The 19903-nt window shown below is 41.1% G+C and overlaps 2 protein-coding genes across 4 annotated transcripts in view; one reads left to right on the top strand and one right to left on the bottom strand.

The window, feature by feature from the left end:
• LOC126387699 (uncharacterized) overlaps nucleotides 1-8641 on the bottom strand; it is a 29475-nt gene extending 20834 nt beyond the window's left edge. For 2 of the 3 annotated variants that reach the window (XR_007569703.1, XM_050040316.1), the window contains exons 1-4: nucleotides 8500-8641; nucleotides 6062-6194; nucleotides 1828-1866; nucleotides 567-690 (exon numbers count right to left, since the gene is read on the bottom strand). Coding sequence is in view for 2 of the 3 variants with exons in the window: in XM_050040316.1 (XP_049896273.1) it covers nucleotides 567-685 (119 nt within the window). In the remaining variant the exon portion in view is untranslated. The remainder of the gene's footprint in view (nucleotides 1-566; nucleotides 691-1827; nucleotides 1867-6061; nucleotides 6195-8499) is intronic. The other variant, XM_050040317.1, reaches the window with a different exon arrangement.
• Nucleotides 8642-15879: 7238 nt separating this feature from the next.
• LOC126387916 (endonuclease domain-containing 1 protein) lies at nucleotides 15880-18118 on the top strand. Its single transcript, XM_050040693.1, has 2 exons — nucleotides 15880-16202; nucleotides 16467-18118. The coding sequence occupies exons 1-2, from the start codon at nucleotides 15900-15902 to the stop codon at nucleotides 17073-17075; spliced, it is 912 nt and encodes a 303-aa protein (XP_049896650.1). The 5' UTR covers nucleotides 15880-15899; the 3' UTR covers nucleotides 17076-18118.
• Nucleotides 18119-19903: the final 1785 nt, after the last annotated feature.

The raw sequence follows: 19903 nt of genomic DNA, 5'->3' as shown, positions 1-19903 counted from the left end.
TAAACTGCAGATGGGCTCCCGCTCACAGCTGCAGCTGGAGTAAGAGCTTTTCATGAATATGCTCATCACAGTTCAGTTAATCAGTCAGTCCCTTAAAGTGGTGCTTATCTCGAATCAGCCCAGACAACAAAGGCTGAAGTCCCACCTGCTGCAGTGACCCTTGCTGGGGAAGTTCAAGCCTCAAGTTGTGCCACTATCCAATCCCACCGACTTTCAATTATTGTCAGGAAGGCTTCGGACAACTCTTTCCCCCAACACTCTAGGCTTTAAAGGCATTTCTAGTGTATCTGCTCTCTAAAGAGTTACAGCCAACAATATCCACTTTGACTCCTCTGAAGCTTGGTGTAGTCTTATTGGAGGTCTTGGCTGGTGTTCACGAGTAAAAATCATGATGTATGATCAGTGAATAAAGGAAAACTATATAGTACAGTTAGTACATAAGAGGTTATATCCACCGCATGTGAAATGACATGTGTACTCCTGTGAATATACCTGTTCTTTTAGAACTTAAAGATAACACTATAGAAACACTAAGTGTGTGTGAGTGTTGTGACGGCGCTGCTGACCTTTCTGTGTGGCTCCAGGGGTGACCATTTACAGGAGCCCATTGTCCTCTGTTAGGTCCTCCAGCTGGATAGGAGTCCCACGTGTTACGGCCAGAGTACAGCTCTGCTGGGTGATACATGCAGCCTGAAACACAAATGATGTTTATTGCGTATGGTGTTATGATTTTAGGTAAATAAATAAATTAATGAACAAATGAATAAATATGATATGTCATGCCAGTGTCAACCACTCCCATCTTAGCTTATGTAATGGCAATGACCAGCGTTCTCCACTGAAGCTTTAGTTCCTTAATGCTTATTAAGAGGACTGCTTTATTCACTCATTTATTATTTGAAAAAAGCCTACAGGTTTACGCTGTAATCACAGCCCAGTCACCAGAGGAAAATGTTGCCATTGCACATTTCTGCAAATCACAAATGTGTTACATTTGTATGTTTCATTCGTATCATGTCAACGTTTCTTAAGTGACGTTCTGATTACATGTCTGTGAGCTGACTTGGACGGTGGATGGTGTGACACCTTGGTGAAATGCCCACCAAGCTGCAGACCACTATTCAAGAATATCTAACAACAAAACTGGTTGGTTTTTTAATGATCTGTTGCTGTTTTACTAGCAGGAATAGTGCAACAAAATGAGTGGGTATTTTTTACTGAAACATTGCTGCATTTGCTGGTGGAATAGTGCCGCCAGAACTGGTTGTGTTTTACCAAGACACTGTGTTTTCAGTGGGGACCTTCCCACCAAAATTTTAATCTAAAACATGAATTTTCCTAACCATATACCCAAGTCGTTTTTGTGCCCAAACATAACCATTACTACAGCATTTTAGAAACGGACAGACATATAAAGATTCAATGTATCCCCTGCATAATAGATGACAAATGTAACGCATCTGTGGTTTGCAGAAATGTACAATGCCAACATCCATTCTGGTAATTGAGTTGGTAATCCAGTAGAGTAAAACCCAGTTCCAGCAGCAGCTGAACACTGACGAAAAACACTACACTCACACATAGATATATTTGGAGGTTGGTGACACTACAAAGCGTGACATCTGAACTAACGGCTGAGCTTTGTTCTCACACTCAGTGCAGCTGATAATAACCTACACCTTTACACAAATGCTTTAAGGCAGTAAGTACTACTGTGATACTATAAAATGCTACTGTGGCAGTGCATGTTTGCATGTAAACAGCCATAAATACACACATGCACACTCACACACACCCACAAAGTACAGAGATAGAAACAGTGGTTACCAGTCTTGGTCTGTGTTTGGGAGGCCCTCCACTTCACACCTGAGAGCAGAGAAACATCAGTGTCTATACAACCATTGCTTTTGTTCTGGCACCAAGTCTCATTTAGTGTATCTAGTACATTTTGTTTCCTCATGCTGTATTTTCTGCTGCACTGTATCTGTTCAGCGGTCCTATCATCAGTTAGCCAGAGCTGCATTGTGCATTCAGCCTCTCTCTAATCACTGCTGCCCAGCAGACACCACAGCTCGTGGCCATCCAATGATACAAAAAAAAACCCAAAAAAACCATGGCACTAAGACGAAAGGCCATGGCAACCCCACTTTCAGAACAAAGAAAAGCAGAGAGGCAAAAACAGGGCAGGCTGTTGTAGTATTTTCCTCAGCCTACACTAAAAGCCCTGATTCTTTATTTCTCTGACAGGACTCAGAGCAACAGTACCCATCTTCCACCCTGTCTCACAGTTCATCATCATCCTCTGCTGCTTCAGTAGACCTTTGCTTCTTCTTTTCATTTGCCTCAACTTTCACAGGCACAGTGAGCTCTGGAGGTCAGGTGTTTGGCTGCTTGTGTCTCAACAGAATTTCAAGTCATTCACTTACTGTCCAATCGCAATTTCTAACCCTTATTCTCCTCTAGATATTCTGCATATTTCCATTTTTATTGTTTTTTTCCCTTTGATTAAAATAAAACTGTTGAATATAGTCATTTATTTGACCAAGGGGCAGAAAAAAAGGTCATACTGTCTCCACTGCTGCTACCAAACACTTCAGCAGAGTTTGATGATGTGTTGAAATAAGCTGACCTTGTAAAGATCAACTATGCATGCTGAAGAGAGCATTGCTGCACTACTGATAGGTTGCACCTCTATATGCATTTCCGACAGCTATTTATAAATACTATGACGAGCTGCTGTGCAACATTTTACCACTTCCCTTTGTGGTGCATTTTACAAGTTTGTTCCATACAGCTTTTTTGGTAGTAAGACTGTAGTAAGCAGATGTGTAACAACCTTTCTGTGAGCGCCGAGTGAGCTAAGTGAGCAGCCTCTTCAAGAGTCCATTTCCTAGCAGTTGCTAGAGCAACTGAAGCCAGACTGCTGTGGCTTTAGGCTTTTTAGAGTCAATTTATTTTCAGAGTAGAAAGAAGACACAAAAGGCCTTTATGTACATACAATGTTCACCGCTAAGATAAATGAAGACTGCATGCCTTTATCCTAACATGCGCTGTATACCACTAGTTGCTAGATAAAGCTGTACAATGGACACAGCATGTCTGGTTATATCCACACTAATCCTCACATCACCTCCTGTTCCACTAAAATCTGCTTTTTGACAGACCAGCTTTCTGAGCTTCTCCGCTAACTGAAATAACCTCTTCATCATTTGCATCAAAGCTTTCTTTGCTTGGGATCTTGATTGTGTAACTTTATGCTAAGACTCGCCTGTTTGTGGCCCAGAATGGCACCTCTTGTGTCACATCACCGTCACTGGGTGCTTAATTCTTGTTTTACTGTTTGTGTTACAACATTTTCAGACACAAGTGTTGCAATTTTCCCATCTCTTTGACAAATAAAGGCGCTTTATCAGGTTTTAACCCTGAGCCTGCTGGTATTTGAGCAACATTACACAGACAGTGGATAAACCATCTGCTGTGGACCCTCCCTGTTGCACACTGCTGGGACACACTGTTAGTACAGTACAGTACGGTGTTGTAGGGGGAGCTTTCAGTCAGCAGCAGCTTAAATTTGACTCCACACAACAATGGCTCTGTGCTTCCTATATTAAATCCATCTGTGCAGGGTTAATTTGAGACATCTGGAATTGAGCTCTGAGGCCAAATGATGTCATGTGCAAAAGAGGTTAAGTTGCTGTCGTTGGGTATACACTCTGCTTCGCAGTGAGGTAAGTTTAAGAGAAAAACATGCAATGCAAAAAGTATAGTATAAGGGTGTGTTTAAAAGTGTGTTAAATGTGACAATGTTACAATTTTGTCCCTGGCTTTGTTTTTGCATGGTGCTTTGCAAAATGAGAAAAGAAGAGGACCCTTTATGCTCATTTTCAGGTTCTGTTTTTAAGGTTTCTAGTAGAACATGTTTACAGGCTTTAATGGTCAAAAATCACTTTATTTTCCTCATACTATCTGTGCTACACCAGCATTGGCCCTTTGTGAGTCCCTCTGTTTTAGCACCTGTCTTTTCAAACTCCTTTCAAATCCCCAATGCTAGCATGTAGCTAAATCTACATTTGCAGTGTACTTGCAGCAGGGGAGTAACTGTAACGGAGAATAGCGCAACTTTCTATCAAGAAAAAATCCAAATAAAAGCTTCTAAACACAACTGGACATATTCCAGCAGGAATATGATCCAAAATTGGGAGGAAATTTTCAACAGCGCCAACTAAGTTTACATGTTTCCCTGAAGTTAGCAAGTAGCTACATGTACATTAGCAGTGTATTTGCAGACAAGAATTAGGAGCAACTGAGCTGATGTCACAGTGACGACACATAGTTGCTGTTGGGCAAAAACAAAGGCAGCACAAAGGACAATACTATTTGAACCTGCTCAGTACACAAACAAATACAAGATCAGCTCTGTAACCATCGTGCAATCTTGTGTGCTAATACAGTGTACAAATAGATGGGAGATGGGTAGCAGAATACCGTGGCACAGATGTCCTCCTAAACATCACCATGAAAGAAAATACACATGGGTATCAGCTGTGAAAAGAAAAACCTGGACACTGAGAGCTGATGATCGTATTTGCGGTAACATACACATTTCATTGCAAGTAACAACAGCTTGCAAATGAACCACAATCAACATCAATCATTTTCTTTAAAGTGAAAATTTGAGATGTCTTTATCAATGACATTGGTCTGTGTTGTTGAGTAAAGTTGGTTGCAAAAATGTTAAGCTGGTTAAAGTTGCCAGAAAGCTGTGCAATAACTTTAATAATGTCTTACATTAGTATGCACAACCTGGCCAGCTTAGTCTGTGGATCTCACTAATGTTAAATTTTATAGGGAGCCATTACATAACTTATCGTTAGACAGCTTTCTGGCAACACTAGCTCGCTTAAAATGTCTGCAGCCAACTAACGTTATAGATGTAAAACATCTTAAATTTTCCCTTTAAAGTAAAAGATCACTTTAATGTGAGTTAATTCTTATTAATTTGTTGGCTGATGTAACTTACCTGAAATAAAATGTGTACTGCAAATACGATCATCTGATCCTGGTGTCCAGTTCTACCTTTTCACAGCTATATTTTCTTGTGTAATGTTACAGACAAGGTTCAAATAGTATCGCCGTTAGCGCTGCCTGTATTTTACCCAAAAGCAACTACACATCATTTCCTTAAAGTGTGGGTCAATCATTCTTTTGCCGATCAGTTTATTTTTTCAATCCGTGCAGCACAACAGCTTGCCATGTCACCCGCTGTTTTGTTAGCGCTATTTTTTGTGTGATGAGAACGATGCTCTTGCTAAGCAGTGTGATGCACGCTCGTTTGTTCAAAAACACCTGTGGCTGCACTTAATGCTGTGGAAAATCTTTAATAAAAGCTTCAAAGCACAAACGAGCATGTTCCAACAGGTATATGATCCAAAATCAGGGAGGATTTTACAACATCAGCAACCAAGTTTACATTTTTTACTTGATGTTAGCATGTAGCCTCCTGTAGCAGTGTAGGCTACATAATGTAAACACTTGAGTACAGTAGCATGCCTGGAACAGATGACCATGTGGAGAAATCCGGCACACTATGATGTCATACTGTAGCCAGAGTACAAAAAACTGTTGGAACATAGTGTTCAGAACAGGAGGAAACCTGAGCTTTTTGCTCAGAAGGGATACTTCTACACACGTTTAAGTAAACTTTGGCCACATTAAAAATGATCATTCTTTACTGTGACACTATATGTAAGGCACAAAATAGGTCCCCTTAAATGTGTTATACTAGTGGGTAATCAGTTGACACCTGCTGGTGGGTTAAACTTCCTGTCTGCACCCCTCAGTCTGCTTCCTCCCTCCCCCCCTCTTGTTGTCACCAAGGAAACCCCAGTCATCTCTCTGTCACCACAGACGGATAGCCATGCATCCATCCATGTCTCTGCTGAAACCCTCTATTTGGCTGTCTAACCTCTCACAATCCCAACAATCCTTTCTGCTAAGTGTAGATTTGAGACATGTACTTGTGTGTGCGTTTGTGCACGTGCATCTCTGTCACCAGTCTTACCTTGCAACAAGCACTGAAAGAAAAGGGGGAGGGGACAGAATCTGGTCCAAATTCGATGATGCTGTCAGTCAGGAATAGCAGAACAGCAGACCCGTGCGGTCTCCGATCCCTTTAAATAGACATCCTCCACTAGCTGGCAAACACACAGACACACATAGTAGTGGGAGTGAGGAAATGCCATAGTCAGTTGGTACACAGATGTACAAGACAGGAAGGTTTTATTGTCTCAAATCGAGGGCAGCATCTCTCCTCCATTAGTGCCATTCTCTTCCTTTCTATCTATTGTCTCTCATTTCCTACAACACTTGCTTTCACACACATTTGCACTGTTGCAAACCTGACCCTCTGGAGACAAAGGAGGAGAATGAAATGAGATGGGAGAGGAAGGATGGGCCAGTAACCTCTGACAGGCTGACAGGCTTTCTTTTTTCCAATCTTTCCTCTTCATGGCCCTGCCCTTTGCTACCTTCACTACTTGTTTGAACAAGGCTCCTTTTCTTCCTTGATACCCAATATCCCAGCCTCTTCCTTTCTCTTTCAGGCTATGTGTATGGCTCTGCCTATGCCTCACCCTCCCTTTTCTCTACATGCTGTGTCCCTTGTATCCCTGGCAACCGATGATATCATTTAGTCCAGAGCTGGGAGCAAGGCCTCCAGCAAGGAGGGGAGCGATTGCATGTGAGTGTGAGAGGGGGGTGAAATGGTGGAAGTCCATAGGATTGAATGTATACTTCCACATTTCTATCCTCTGTTCTCTCTTCAGATGTCTGCAACCTTTAGCTGCCCTATCTGCTGAATGAAAATATTCACTGTTTAGTAGAACACTGCTGCAAATACACTCCAATTTGTGTCCTCATTTGGACAAACCAACAGTGTGTCACATTCTTGCATACCTCACACTCTGCTGCTTGCTAGCTGCAGTGAACCACTGCAGATGTGCATCTCTTGCAGAGACTTTCTGCATGCATGTGTGTGTGTGTGTGTGTGTGTGTGTGTGTGTGTGTGTGTGTGTGTGTGTGTGTGTGTAAGTAGTAAGGATAGTGATCCTATACCATAAAAGGAAGGATGGGCTGCAGACCAGGCCTGTCTCTGGTGGCTCCTAGCAAACACCAGGAGCAGAGACATGGAGAGAGAACAGATGGAGACAACATGCATACAGACAGACAGACAGACAACACAGACAGACAGACAGACAGACAGACAGACTCTGGACAGACAGCTCTCCCTGAGCACATGCACATATATGATTTTATTGGATTCAGGCCTGAAAATAGCGTCACGATCACAGAGACAGAACGTACAGTATGAGCCGAATATCAATCACATTTCTAAAAATAACATCCCTGCAGCCCCGCTTCCCTCGGCTCTATCCCCTTCTCCCTCTCTGTAACAGCAGCTTCTCCTGGTGTATGCTCCATAAAGCACAGCCCCTCTGAGGGGTACTGGAATGTACCAAGGCAAGGTCAAGAACAAGAAAGAGGGGTGTCTTTTGCAAACAATGCAAAAACTGTACAGCTTTTTGTGAACAAAGACAATGAGGCAGGTTAACAGGTTTGAAAACGACACTGGATGCACATGTGCGAGTGAGTGTCAGACAGCTGGCTGGTGCGAGGAATGGTAACCTAGAATAGCACATCCAGGTGGTTACCTAAGCCGGCAATCACATTGACTGGAAGCATACATCGGGTTCATGGTGTACTTTGGACAGTAACCCCTGTTACCTTTTGTTTATTCTATTTTAAACAAAAGTGTGTCAAATATTTGACACAATTATTTGATAAAAACCCAACAAAGCCAAAAGCGCTCAGCAGGTCTGAGCTGAACTTTCAGCGGAGCTGAGTACTTCTGTGACACAGTTTAGACACTGTAAATGAACATTAATCATCACGCTTGGTGACACTGTAGCCTCTTTACTACTGTACACCTCCCACATACACACACACACACACACACACACACTGATATTCAACAGTTAAATGTTCCACAGAGCTGAGTGTAACCGCAACAGTCTCCCTTCACTACATTCATCATTTCACATTTCTGCTCCTGCACTGTGTCTGCACGTGAGCACTGTACGTGTGCATATATATGTGTGTGTGGTGTGTGTGCGTGTGAGCTTCATGCATGAATGTGCAGCAGTCTGCAGACACACACACACACACACACACACACACACACACTGCAGTATGTTCTGCCAAGACAGATTGTTCAGAACAATGACACACAGAGAATACACACAAATGCACACGCACACGCACGCACGCACGCACGCACACACACACGCACACACACACACACACACACACACACACACACACACACACACAAGACTAACAGCAATACCAGCTCCCACTTCTTCCACACAGCACAATGCATGTATTGTATTTACACTCAGCCATAAGCAAATAGCACATACAGCTGCTCCTCTATTCTTTTACCTTTTTCTTTTTCTGTCTTCTCTCTCTTTGGTCCACACACCCCCTCTGCTCCCCTTTTCCTCCCTTTCACTCCTCTCCACCTCGATCCTCTCCTCTGTCTTCTTTCTTCCCCTCTCCTCCTCTTCCTGTTTCCACTCCACTCTCTGATGCTTGGGCTCTCCGAGCAGACCGATCCATGTACCGAGAGCGACGGGGGCGGGCCCAAGAGCTGCCAATCACGGGCACCAGCCAATGAGAGGGGGGATCTTATCTATCACATTTTGCATCGAGCTGAAAGAGGCAGGAGGAGGGGAGAAACAGCAGACAGAGGCATTGGAGGGGCTCTTTATTTCCCTCTTCCTCTGTGTGTGTAGGTGTGTGTATTGCCTATACAATGTGTGTGTGTGTGTGTGTGTGTGTGTGTGTGTGTGTGTGTGTGTGAGAGCAAGTGAGAGTTGGAACGTGGCCAGTACAGTAGAGGAGGTATTTGAAATTTCTCCACAGCTGTAAAAATAATCTTCTGGAGCTCATACAGACATGTTTTTTTGCAGAGTGGTTGACACATTTTCCTCATATAGAAAAAATAGGATATTAATGGCTTCATGAAGGGACTGTACTTTACTTATCAGAGTAGGGGTGGCTGGAGTGTAATGTTTCTTTCTTAAATCATGATCCTCCCTGTAGCTACATGTATTTTATGACCCTCCTTTCACCATAAATAACCATATTTCACCATTTCTTGCCATGATAAATGGTGTGACTTGGGGGATTTTTAAAGAAAACATACCTTTAAAACCCACTTGAGGGTTTTAGTGTTCTGATGATGTTTAAAATAAATACAAAATACACCCATTTAAAGTTGAACGCCCCCTCCCTATGCCAAATCAAAAACACATCTCTCTTCCTAATGTTTAAAAAATGATTTGGAGTGCCTTTGCTTTTTTTGCAACACCTCCTTCCCTCTAGTAACTAACAGTCCCTAAAGGGTCACTAGATCATAACACATCAAATTCAAATATATGCACAATGGTATATCCCACTTTTTGGGGCTCATGCTGGAGCTGTTTGCCCAGGTGTCTTTGGATGAATTTGAGTGAAACTGTGACAGAGGGGCTGCGAGTGTTGGCTGAGCTCAAATGTCAAGTGACAGGAGAAGCAGGGGGGAGGTGGGGCTACGGCTCCAGGTTCACGAGGGAGGGCCTACACTTTGTGGCTCGGGATGCAAAACCCCCTCCACTCACCCCCTCTGCTTTTTTTTCTCCACCCATCAGCGACCAATAAAAAGCAGGCAGAGCTGCCGGTGCCTGAGTGCACGCTGAGAGGTAGAGACGGAGGCAGCGCTGATGAGGAGCCAGACGAGTGTGAGAGTGAAATGGTGGAAGCAGCCCGCTGACAGGTTTTTTACCTCTCAAGTGCCTTAGCAACAGCCCCCGATCAACCCAAACGCTATTGGTCAATGCGGGAGCCATGTGGGTATTTGGGCCAATCAGAAGGCTTTGGTGCAGAACTAAGAAGGGACAGCTTCATAGGCTGGAATAGCTGCTAAATTGTGCCCCCTGGTGGCTCAGTGAAGGCCCACAAACTGTCTCCTGTAGCTCAGTGTGAAGGAAGCATCTGGTCTGTCTGGAAAGTTACTAGGGAAAAAACAAAAAGCTGTCATGTAATGATACAGCAAATGTTTTACAAAATGCCACCCATGGACTTAAGAAGCAGTTATAGATATAATACTAATGTGAATTTAAGCAAAAGTTATATCGTTAAACACAAATGTAATGTAACAACAATTGAATAAGTAACAAATGTGTTTTTGTTTAACCAATAATTGACTCATATTCTGACAAAATACAGCACTGATAAAACCCTATGTTAAACTGACTGACACAAGGCAACATAAACATTAAGAAAGGAAAAGGAAAAACCCAGCGGCCCAAAACTAGAAGATAAAATTTAGTCGACTTAAGAGTGTAGAATTCAGGGGGTTACCTAGGCAGACTAAATATGCTCTCTTTAGTGTATGATTACCTGAAAATAACAGTTGTTATGTTTTAGATTAACCTGCTTATATTTACATACCCAGCCAGCATTTGTAGGCCTATATGGGGCCCATGTGGGTGGTAAATGGGCTGAAAAATGGGCACTATATGGGTGGGGTTACACAAGTTGGCCCTCACATGGGTTATGCGAGGGCTACCTTGGTACCAAGTGGGAATGGGCCCAAAATGTGCATCTTACCAATTCCCCACTTGTGTAAATCCACCAATGTGGGCAATTGGCGTGGGGCCAATGTGAAACCCGTGGACAGTCTTATACAGGGCCCATTTTCAGTCCATTTACAGCCCACATGAACTCCACATACAAATGTTGGCTAGGAAATGGGTCCTTGTACACAGAGTTTGCCATGTTGCACCGCCATGTTTCTACAGTAGCCTGGAACAGACAAACCAAACACTGACTCAAAATAGAGCCATTTGCATTTTTATGTCAGGAACCGTAGTTATTAGCCATTAAACTGCTTTATTCAGTGTTTTTGCTAGTTTTAATTAATTAATTTCAGTCATTCTGTTTGTTTTGGAGAGGAAGAGACCTCTGCGCATAATTTCACGCCAGGTAGAAACAGGAGTTAATGCTTGGCACATGGGAGAAGTTTCAGCAGGTTGTATTCTGCAAACCTCACCATTAGATGACACTAAATCCTACACACTGTTCCTTTAAATGTATAATATATAATTTTCTGCTGTTAGGGATTGCTCCGTCAACACAATGCCAAAAGACAGAGCAATGCTTTCATTGCAGTCAGTTTCCAACTGAGTTTAGGATTCCTTCAGTGTTCATTGTCCAGGAGGTTTTTACTGGTAGCTGAATTATCCGCAGAGGTCTCTTCTTCTCCAAAACAAATAGACCAGGTGATTTAACCCACTAAAACACTGAATAAAGCAGTTTCATGTTACAGATCAGTGTTTCTCTGATGCTGTTCAGCACAGCAGGGCCTTGAGCTGATTTGCTTCTAATGTTAGCTCTGTGTTTCTCTGATAATAACTTCCAGATGTCCAACTTAAAATCCTTCATCCCATTAAAATATATAGGCTAGTAAAAAGTGACCAAGATCTAAAATGTTTATCATAAAAATGTGGCTTGAAACTGGATAAAAAGTAATTTTATGACAGCTTCTTTCATACAACCACAACCCTGACGCATGCGCAAAGGGGATATGAAGCCACTGACAGGTGACAGCGACCAAATGACACAGACCGTGTCCTTGATTAAAATGACAGATTTCTCTGGGTTTAAGCACTGTTGGAAACATTTCAGATCATGTAAGAATACAACAAAATATATGATATTAGTTTAGTTGTTTTTAGGCATTTTAATGTGAAAAAGTTACATAATATATTTAATACAAATTCATAAAATGATTCATGTTAAATTCTGAGAAACATTGAGCAGAATTTTCAAAACTGAAAGATATTACTTTAACCTACATAGCAGAAACAACACAATACTGTATAACCTCACTGTACACCTGTCAGTGAAGAGGACCTCTCTGACATAAAAACAATAAGATTCATGCTAAAAAAACATTAAAAATGACAATTATGGTGTGTATCACAATTCTTAGTCAACAGACATGACAAATGCTGTTGTTGGATTTTTTTTTTTTTAAAAAGTTTTATCTGTATTTTTATGCATTTATCATCAAGGAAGAGGGAATGGAAACAAGCAACAATCAAGCCTACACTGCCTCTAAGTGGGGGACATGTATTACTGCATGATGACTTCCTGGATTTTGTGCACGTGCAGTATGTGAAGTATCCATATGGCAGCTGGCAGCCATGTGGGTGCTGAAAAATGCAGTAGAATTGGTAAAATATCTTGAGTATGAATTATATTCAATTGTCATATTATCATTTTTACAATCACTAGCTACTTACCAGGGTCAATTAATCATTCATTAAATCATCTAACAGCCTAAAACATACTTACATGTCTAATGGATTTATTCCAGGTCAGCTGGACGTGTCTTTGAACTGACAGGTCATTAAATTTGACTTTTCCACTCCAGTCTGAAAAATATGGAATTGTGGGATATATTATAACAATGTTTATAAAGAACTTTGTATTGAGGATTACAGAAATTTACTCAGAGAAACAAATAAACAGATGAAGGTATGATTTTTGTCATATTTAAAATCATACCCTAAAGTGCTGCCCCCATGACTCACATTGATAACCACTGTTTGAACAAATCGTGACCAGTAATTACATTTTCTTCTAAGGTAGTGCTAACATTAAACACAGCAGCAGCAAAATGCTCTCCCTCCTCCACTGATGAAGCAGCAGAGAGCAGCTGAACCGTGACTGCACTTGGTCTGAATTTATAATTCTAATTGGTAAAAATGCTGACAGCTGAAAAATGTCTGTTCACATAACTGCATCATCAGCCCCAGCTACATAAGTTATGATTGTCATAACTCAGGATTAGATCAGAGAGGCAAGCTGGTCCCTCGATGAATAACCACACTCAGTCACTCAAATTGACTTATTAGGGCAGTGAGGGATTGTTGCTCCAGCTAATCTGACAAACAGTTTCCATTTGCATAAGAGCGACTTGAGAAGAGGGCAGTATACTGTAGCTCAGCACCAGACAGCCCATCCATTGATATGCAGCACAGTTTATTTCCTTTATATTTCAGATATTTAGAAAGGTGCTTCCCAGTCTCTTCTGACACAGCCCTGTTACATGAGCTCACATGCTCCTTCATTAACACCGTCCATCAAGTTGTTATGTAACTCTATTGATTATAGAAGTGGATATTGTTATGATACTTATATATAGCACCTTTCAAAACAGTGCTTTACAGTAAAATTAAACACACTAAAATGAACCAAAATGTCATAGTGTCACCAAGATAAAAGATAAACCACAAGAAGGCCAAAACTTAAACCAAGAAAAATGAACAAGAAATAAAAAAAATCAATAAGATAGCAATAAAATAGGCAGACAGCTCATATGAAATCAGGATATGCTTTCTGATCAAAGTATGTTTGTAGGACTGACTTAAATGAAAACACTGAGTGAGACAATCCTATTTCCTCTGGCAGGCTGTTCAGAGCATCAGGGTGCTGCTTGCAAAGGCTCAGTCCCCTTTACTCTTTAGCCTGGACTCTGGAACAGACAAAAAGACCACTGTCCAAGGATCGCAAACCTTGCAAAGTTTCATAAGGGATGAAAGGTCTGAAATATAAATTAGAGCCAGGCCGTAAAGAGCCTTAAAGGTAATTAATAAGATCTTACAATCAATCTTAAACAGACAGGTAGCCAATTTAAAGAGGCTAAAACTAGTGTGATGTGATTGTAGTTTATCACCTGCTTTTGGCAAGCTATTTCTAATCCGATTGCCAGAATAAATGTTGGCATTGTGCATATTGGCAAGCCACATTTTAAATTTGTATATTATAGCGGATATGTTGAAACTTCTGTGTTTCCTCACAGTTCAACAACACTGTGGTTAACAGATCTTGTTTTGATGGCACAATCCAAGCTAGAAATGCATTGATGTCTCAGTAAAAACAAAAGCTTTTAGTGGCACTTTCCTGGCAGAAAACACACTGATGACTCACTAAAAACCAATCGCTTGTGTTGTTTGTTGGTCTGCAGCTTGGTAGGTGTTTTGCCTATAGGTGACATGCCATCCACCATCCCTTCCACCTACTGGTGACAGTCCGCTCATAAACTACCTCACTTCAGAAATGTTGATATGATATTATAAAGCATAAAAATGTGTAATGTATCCATGGTTTGCAGAAATGCACAATGCTAACATTTTATTCTGGTGATTGGGCTGCTATTCAAGTGTTTAGTCATTAATTTCAGCTAAGTGTGAATGAATACTCCGGGGTGTTCAGGTACTCAATATGACCCAAATGAGCATATTTCTTTTTCTCTCCCCTTCCTCTCCCTTTTTGCCCTCGTTATTACTTGAGCTACTCCACAATCTTTCCACCTACCCCCTAGCATGTGAAGACGTGCCCCTGTAGGGTTTGAGAAACCCTGGTTGGGCATCACTAACTGAGATGATAATCCCAGGGCATGTGTAATGACCTCAAGGACAGTGTCAGGACACGTGGCTGATGAGTGGATCAGTCAGTTACCCCTCTGTCAGTGCAACCACTGAGCCACATGGCATGTTGTTATCAAATGATACTTGCAAAGAAAACATCCAAGTGTCCCCTGCAGCACTGGAAAGAGAAAACTGTGCACCCATAAAGATAAAGAATTTGCATAATGTGTCCAAGCTGTCATGAAGGACTCAAGACAAAAAAACTTTGGAGACAGGAAGAGACTTTCAGATGGATTAATTGCTCTGTACACAGTGAGCTGCCAGAATAAGTCAAGCACCCATTTTGGCAGAACATTGAGCCATTTGCTATGAAATAACTCATTCTACTTCATGGGAGATGAAGTTTCTTCAGTTTCAATGGAGCACTGGGTTATTTTCTTATTTTGCTTATTGAAATTCATCATTATCTTCACATTTGGTTTATATACAATTCAACTTTGTCTTTGATTACTGTGCATGTTTGGTCTCTGTCGCTGTGGCGTAGTTAAACTTTATCTTCACCATTCATGTCGAGCAGCATAGTACCTCTGAAGCATACTGCTCACTGAGGACCTTTTGTTCATTGCTAAAACAGATTAGACAGTTTTGCATTTTACTATGACATTGATAGCACGTCTCTGAATGTCCCATTTCAGTGTCCCTGTATTACATCACCTAACTCTTTGAGAGTGAGTTGTGAGCAGGAAGCAACGGGATCCTGCAAGGCCAAAATGTTTTTGCAGGGGGAAATTATTTTGGCAAGTGGTTTGGATTTAAAGCCTTCAAATTAAAGCCTTCACAAGTTTTTCAGATTAGGTTTGCTGGTCCTGAATAACTCGAGGCATTAAGGTGAATATGTAAAGTAATGACATGCTGAAAATTTGACATTTGACAGCACTGTCTGCACCCCTTGGGGACTCAATGATCCAGTATCGTGTTGCCTCATCATTTGATGGCACCATTAGTATAATAGAATGGCCTCTATCTCAAAGGTCAAACCATAACCTCATTAAGAACTCACTGCGGACAAACCTGTCACTTAAGGCCAGAGGAGATGATGGACGCAACCTCACTGGATCCATAAGTTTGTTACAGTAGCTTAACTTAAAAAGAAAAAGAACAACTAACATTTAACACAGCATTCAGCAGATTCCTAGGTTAAAGCAATGACCTGAACATCCACGCCCACATGTGTCATGAGGCCGGTCTTGCTCGCACTCTTGCTTTGCATATCTGATTTGTCATAATCATAACTGCAAACCCTCTCTGCCATTGCTTTCCAGAAGCTTCAATATAGCACACACTGAGGAGACAGATCGGATCATGAATTTGTCACCAGCTTCCCTTTTTGTTCCTTTGCTGGGCTGTTTTTTGCCTCTAATGTCAGCAACAGTTGTTCTAGATTTTAATCACGTAGAGAGATGCAAGGACTCCCTGTACATGGGGACACCACCACGCGGGTTCACCGACACCAAACTGAAGAGGATCTGCCAACGTTACGCTGACAGACCTCGCTATGTGACCCTGTACGACCCCCAGAAGCGGATTCCAGTTTACTCAGCTTATACTTTCAAGAAAACAGAAGGAGACAGACGTGTGGACTACCCCTGGATGTATGAGCCACAGGTCAGAGACTTGTCTTTGTGTAGTAGTTCAAGTTTGTTTGTAAAAAATGCTTTATTCATAAAGGATCTCCTATTCATTTTTAACCATTGTTTAACCAGGTAGCTCACAAAAAACTATAAACTCTCTTTCAAAGAGGATGCCAGCTGCTGAAATAGCCGATAGGTCTACTCCAGATACAAAGAGGCCTCACAGACATTATTGGCTTTGTATTGTTTCCCAGTATATAAAAAGAACTCTACTCTAAGTGCTCTTTTGTCTCCCCAGCTGGCAGAAGTTGATGGGAATGGAAACATGCAGCCCTTCCCTACTGGCTACCTCCACATGAAGTTTGAGGACAGCCAGGCGGTCCTGGATGACTACTCTGATGTGGTCTTGTATGAGAGAGGTCACCTGAACCCGGACCAGCACCAATCCACGCCCCACGACCGTGCTGCCACCTACACTCTAACCAACGTGGTCCCAGAGATACGCGAGTTCAACATCGGGCCTTGGCGTGAGTATGAGGAGCGGATCCGGGTCCGCCTCAACAACTTCTGCCGGGGCACGGCCTACATCGTGACCGGAGTGACAACCAGGGGCAACATGATCCGCAGAAACAACCAAGACCGCGTGGCCATCCCCGAAGATGTGTGGTCCGCTTACTGCTGCACTGACTATGACCGGAACGCACCCCATGATGTTCGCATCCGCTTCCCGTCTTATGGAGCCTTGGCCAAAAATGCCAGAGAGGGCAACAGTGTGAATGAGATGCCAGTGCTGGAGCTTGAGATCTTTCTGAAAAATAATCTTGATGTTGACCAGAACCTTCAGCTCTTTTATGACAACTGCGTCTCTCCCTCACCCCTCCCTCTTTACCTCCAACATACTATCTGATAGCTCATCCTACCTTCTGTGTGCACATGGGTTTCTACTTAGGTTCAAGTTAACGTAGATAATGGTAGACATTTGTGCTTTTTTTGTGCTTAAGAGTGATGAAAAAATCAGCCCAATCGCCAGAATAAATGTTAGTATTGTACATTTCTGCAAACTATGGTTATGTAGCCAAATATTACTTTACATTTATGTGTACATTCTTATGTGCTACAGTGGTTCCCAACTGGTGCAGCCCTGGGGTCCAGATTTCTCCTTAGTCATTAGTTCAAGGTCCACACAGTTTAATACATTTAGGGCCATACTTGTGTTTGGCCATGTCATTGAGCTCGTTTGCTGTCTCTGTTAAGCGGTTAACCATTAATCACTCATTCTATAGCAGGAAACAGCACTTCAAAATAAAAGCTCTGTGCCAGAAATTCACTGTAGTTAAAAATCAAGTGTGTTTGTACAAACTTGACATGTTTCAGAGTCACATGTGGTCCATTCAGAATAGATCTGCGACCTACTTTTGGACCGCGAGCCACCACTTGGGGCCCACTGATGTAGCAGACCCATTGAAACTTTCCTTTCTTTCAACTTTTTACTTTCAACAGTGCTGTGGTTAACGTGTTTAGGTTTAGGCAAAGAGGAAAAGATGTTTTGGCTTAAAATACCCGGTTTTGTTGGCACCAATGTCTCCCTAAAAAGTGACCAGTTTTGTTGTTTGTTGGTCTTGAACAATGGTCTGCAGCCCGATGACAAACTCAGCTTATATACATGTAATCAGAGCGTCGCTTTAGAAACGTATAAATGATACTCACAAAATGTAAAAATGTAACACGTGATTTGCAGAAACATACAATGGCAACATTTTCTTCTGAGGACTGGGCTGAAAAAAATTAGATATTGATTCTCTGTAGTGTTAATCTAAAATCCCTCTTGCAACTCAGTTATTTTTTTTGGAAAAACAGAATTGGTAATACTCTTAAAAACTTTATTGTAAGAATGTTATCTTTGATTATCATTTCATTTCATTATCAAAAATAAAAGCATGACACATTTTACAGGAGAGCTCTTTTGTTGGAAGAGGGATAACATTATAATACTGCTGTGTTGGAGGTTATGCAAATCAGCTAATTTAATAAAATATCTTCATGTGCTTGTGTTATTCAGGCTTTTATTTACTTTAAATTCATATGAAATGCCACTGTAGAGCTGTGGTAAGCTTCCTTTCATGATAGTCTTGAGCATATGAGTTTGAATGTTGGGTCAGTTATGAAAATTGGATTTGACTTTTATGGCTGTCTGATGGGTTTTAGTGTCTTTAATCATTTAGTAAATCTACTAGTCATAAAAGTCTTTTGAATATAATAAAAAATCCATGGGCAGCTGCGTAACTCGTTGCAGAGTTCTTTAACTTTTAGAAAACCAGCAGGACTTAAAAACCCTTGCAAACTTACCATCTTACTTTTATCATTTAAAAGACAAGAATAATGAGAATAATATTTGGGTATCCAATGAAACATGAAAAATGTTCAAATATTACCTCTGTGAATATCATATCATAAAGGCATATTTGACTTGTCATAATTTAAAAAGTGGTTCTTGGTTTCATGTGATGGCGAAGATATCTTCTTTAAAGGTTTTGAGAGCGACGTTTCTGTTTGCAGTTCTGAAGATGAAGACACTTTTTGAGCTTTTGAGCTGTTAAAGCATCATCAGCCATCATTCCAAAATGAAAGTAAGGGAGTTTTTTTCTTCTTCTTAAAATAGAGCCTGGTTTACTTTCAGTCATTTTCTGATGCAGCAGGCCTTTTCTATCCATCATAGCTGCACACTGCCATCTAGTGACAGAGGAAGAGTACCTTCACTGCTCACAGAGAGACCAACAGAGCATCATTATCTGTAATTAGGATAAGCACAAAAGAACAATGCTAAATATAAACATCAGTCATCTAAACAACTGTGCTATCTGTTTATGATGAATCTGCTGAACTTATAACAAACATGATTTGGACAGTGCACATCAACCACAAGAGTTATTAGACACAGTGGGATTTAATAACTGGCTTCTTATTGCAGCAATAACTCAAGCCAGTAATTCTAAACCAAAAGTAAGGATTTAATATTTCAGACATGAAAAACAAAAACAAAAAAAAAAAAACAGAAAAGTTTTTGAAAATGGATGCATTGTCTTTTGATGAGCTGAGGTGGTATTACTAGCTTGATAGAAAACATTTCTTTAAATACCTTTCAGCTAAGAAGCCTTGTTAAAGTAAATCAAAATAATAAAAAAGACCAGACCCCTACACTCATCTTTGAAAAGAATGATGATAAAGGATAGCTTGAGAAAAGGTCATTTCAGAGTTTTATAATTTGCTGACATCTTACTAAACCAAAAATTCACAGTACAAGTTAAATACCTGGAGGGAAAACCTGCAATCTGAAACTTCGGATGAAGCTTAGGATACAACGTGTGCTGATGCTTATACTAAATATATAAATACAAGCCTTAAATTCACACAATATAAATGGTTAATGTGAACACGTGTGACACCTGTGGAATTATATCATTATAACAAAAACATACCAGACAAAGGCACAACATGTAGGCCTACAGAAAACAGAGGAACACTGTTTCACTTTATTTGGCAGTGCAGAAAGATTAAAAATTCTGGGAAGAGGTAAGAGTTATAATCAAGACGATAATTTGAAAAAAATTACTGGACCCTAAGCTTTGTTTTTGTTGGGCTTATATCCAGACAAACAACTACAGGTAAAATGAATGAGCATTTACTGTATAGACCTCAGCTTGCTTTACGCCAAAAAAAGGATTGCAAGTTTATGGA

Source organism: Epinephelus moara, chromosome 3 (assembly GCF_006386435.1).
Source record: "Epinephelus moara isolate mb chromosome 3, YSFRI_EMoa_1.0, whole genome shotgun sequence".
Lineage (NCBI taxonomy): Eukaryota > Metazoa > Chordata > Actinopteri > Perciformes > Serranidae > Epinephelus > Epinephelus moara.
Note: the sequence above shows the minus strand (reverse complement) of the source record. Positions and strands in the feature narration are given on the sequence as shown.